At 69.3% G+C, this 322-nt stretch overlaps 1 protein-coding gene across 1 annotated transcript in view; it reads left to right on the forward strand.

Moving 5' to 3' along the window:
• The window catches only part of RAP1GAP (RAP1 GTPase activating protein), a 3,119-nt gene extending 2,953 nt beyond the window's left edge, over positions 1 to 166 (forward strand). Inside the window, exon 7 of the mRNA XM_019474705.1 lies at positions 50 to 166. Within this exon, the coding sequence (XP_019330250.1) occupies positions 50 to 166 (117 nt within the window). The remainder of the gene's footprint in view (positions 1 to 49) is intronic.
• The last annotated feature ends 156 nt before the right edge of the window (positions 167 to 322 follow it).

Here is a 322-nt window from a genome sequence, read left to right on the forward strand (position 1 = left end):
GGGGTGCCCCCGGGTGGCCCCCCCCCGGGGCTGCCCCTCGCCCCCGCAGGGCCCCGAGTTCCAGGAGTTCCTGCTGACGAAGCTCATCAACGCCGAGTACGCCTGCTACAAGGCCGAGAAGTTCGCCAAGCTGGAGGTGGGTGCAAATGTGGGTGCTGGGTGCTGAGCATGGGGGTGCTGAGGGTGCTGGGCATCTGGAGGGGGTGCGCCTGCAAGGGGGCTGGGCATGTCGTGGGGCACGTGGGTGCCGGGCAAAACGTGGGTGATGTGTGCGCAATGGGGCTGTGGGTGCTGTGGATGGGGGGGGTGTGCCTGCTAGGGG

The sequence above is a fragment of the Aptenodytes forsteri genome, unplaced genomic scaffold (assembly GCF_000699145.1).
Source record: "Aptenodytes forsteri isolate BGI_AS27 unplaced genomic scaffold, ASM69914v1 Scaffold61, whole genome shotgun sequence".
Lineage (NCBI taxonomy): Eukaryota > Metazoa > Chordata > Aves > Sphenisciformes > Spheniscidae > Aptenodytes > Aptenodytes forsteri.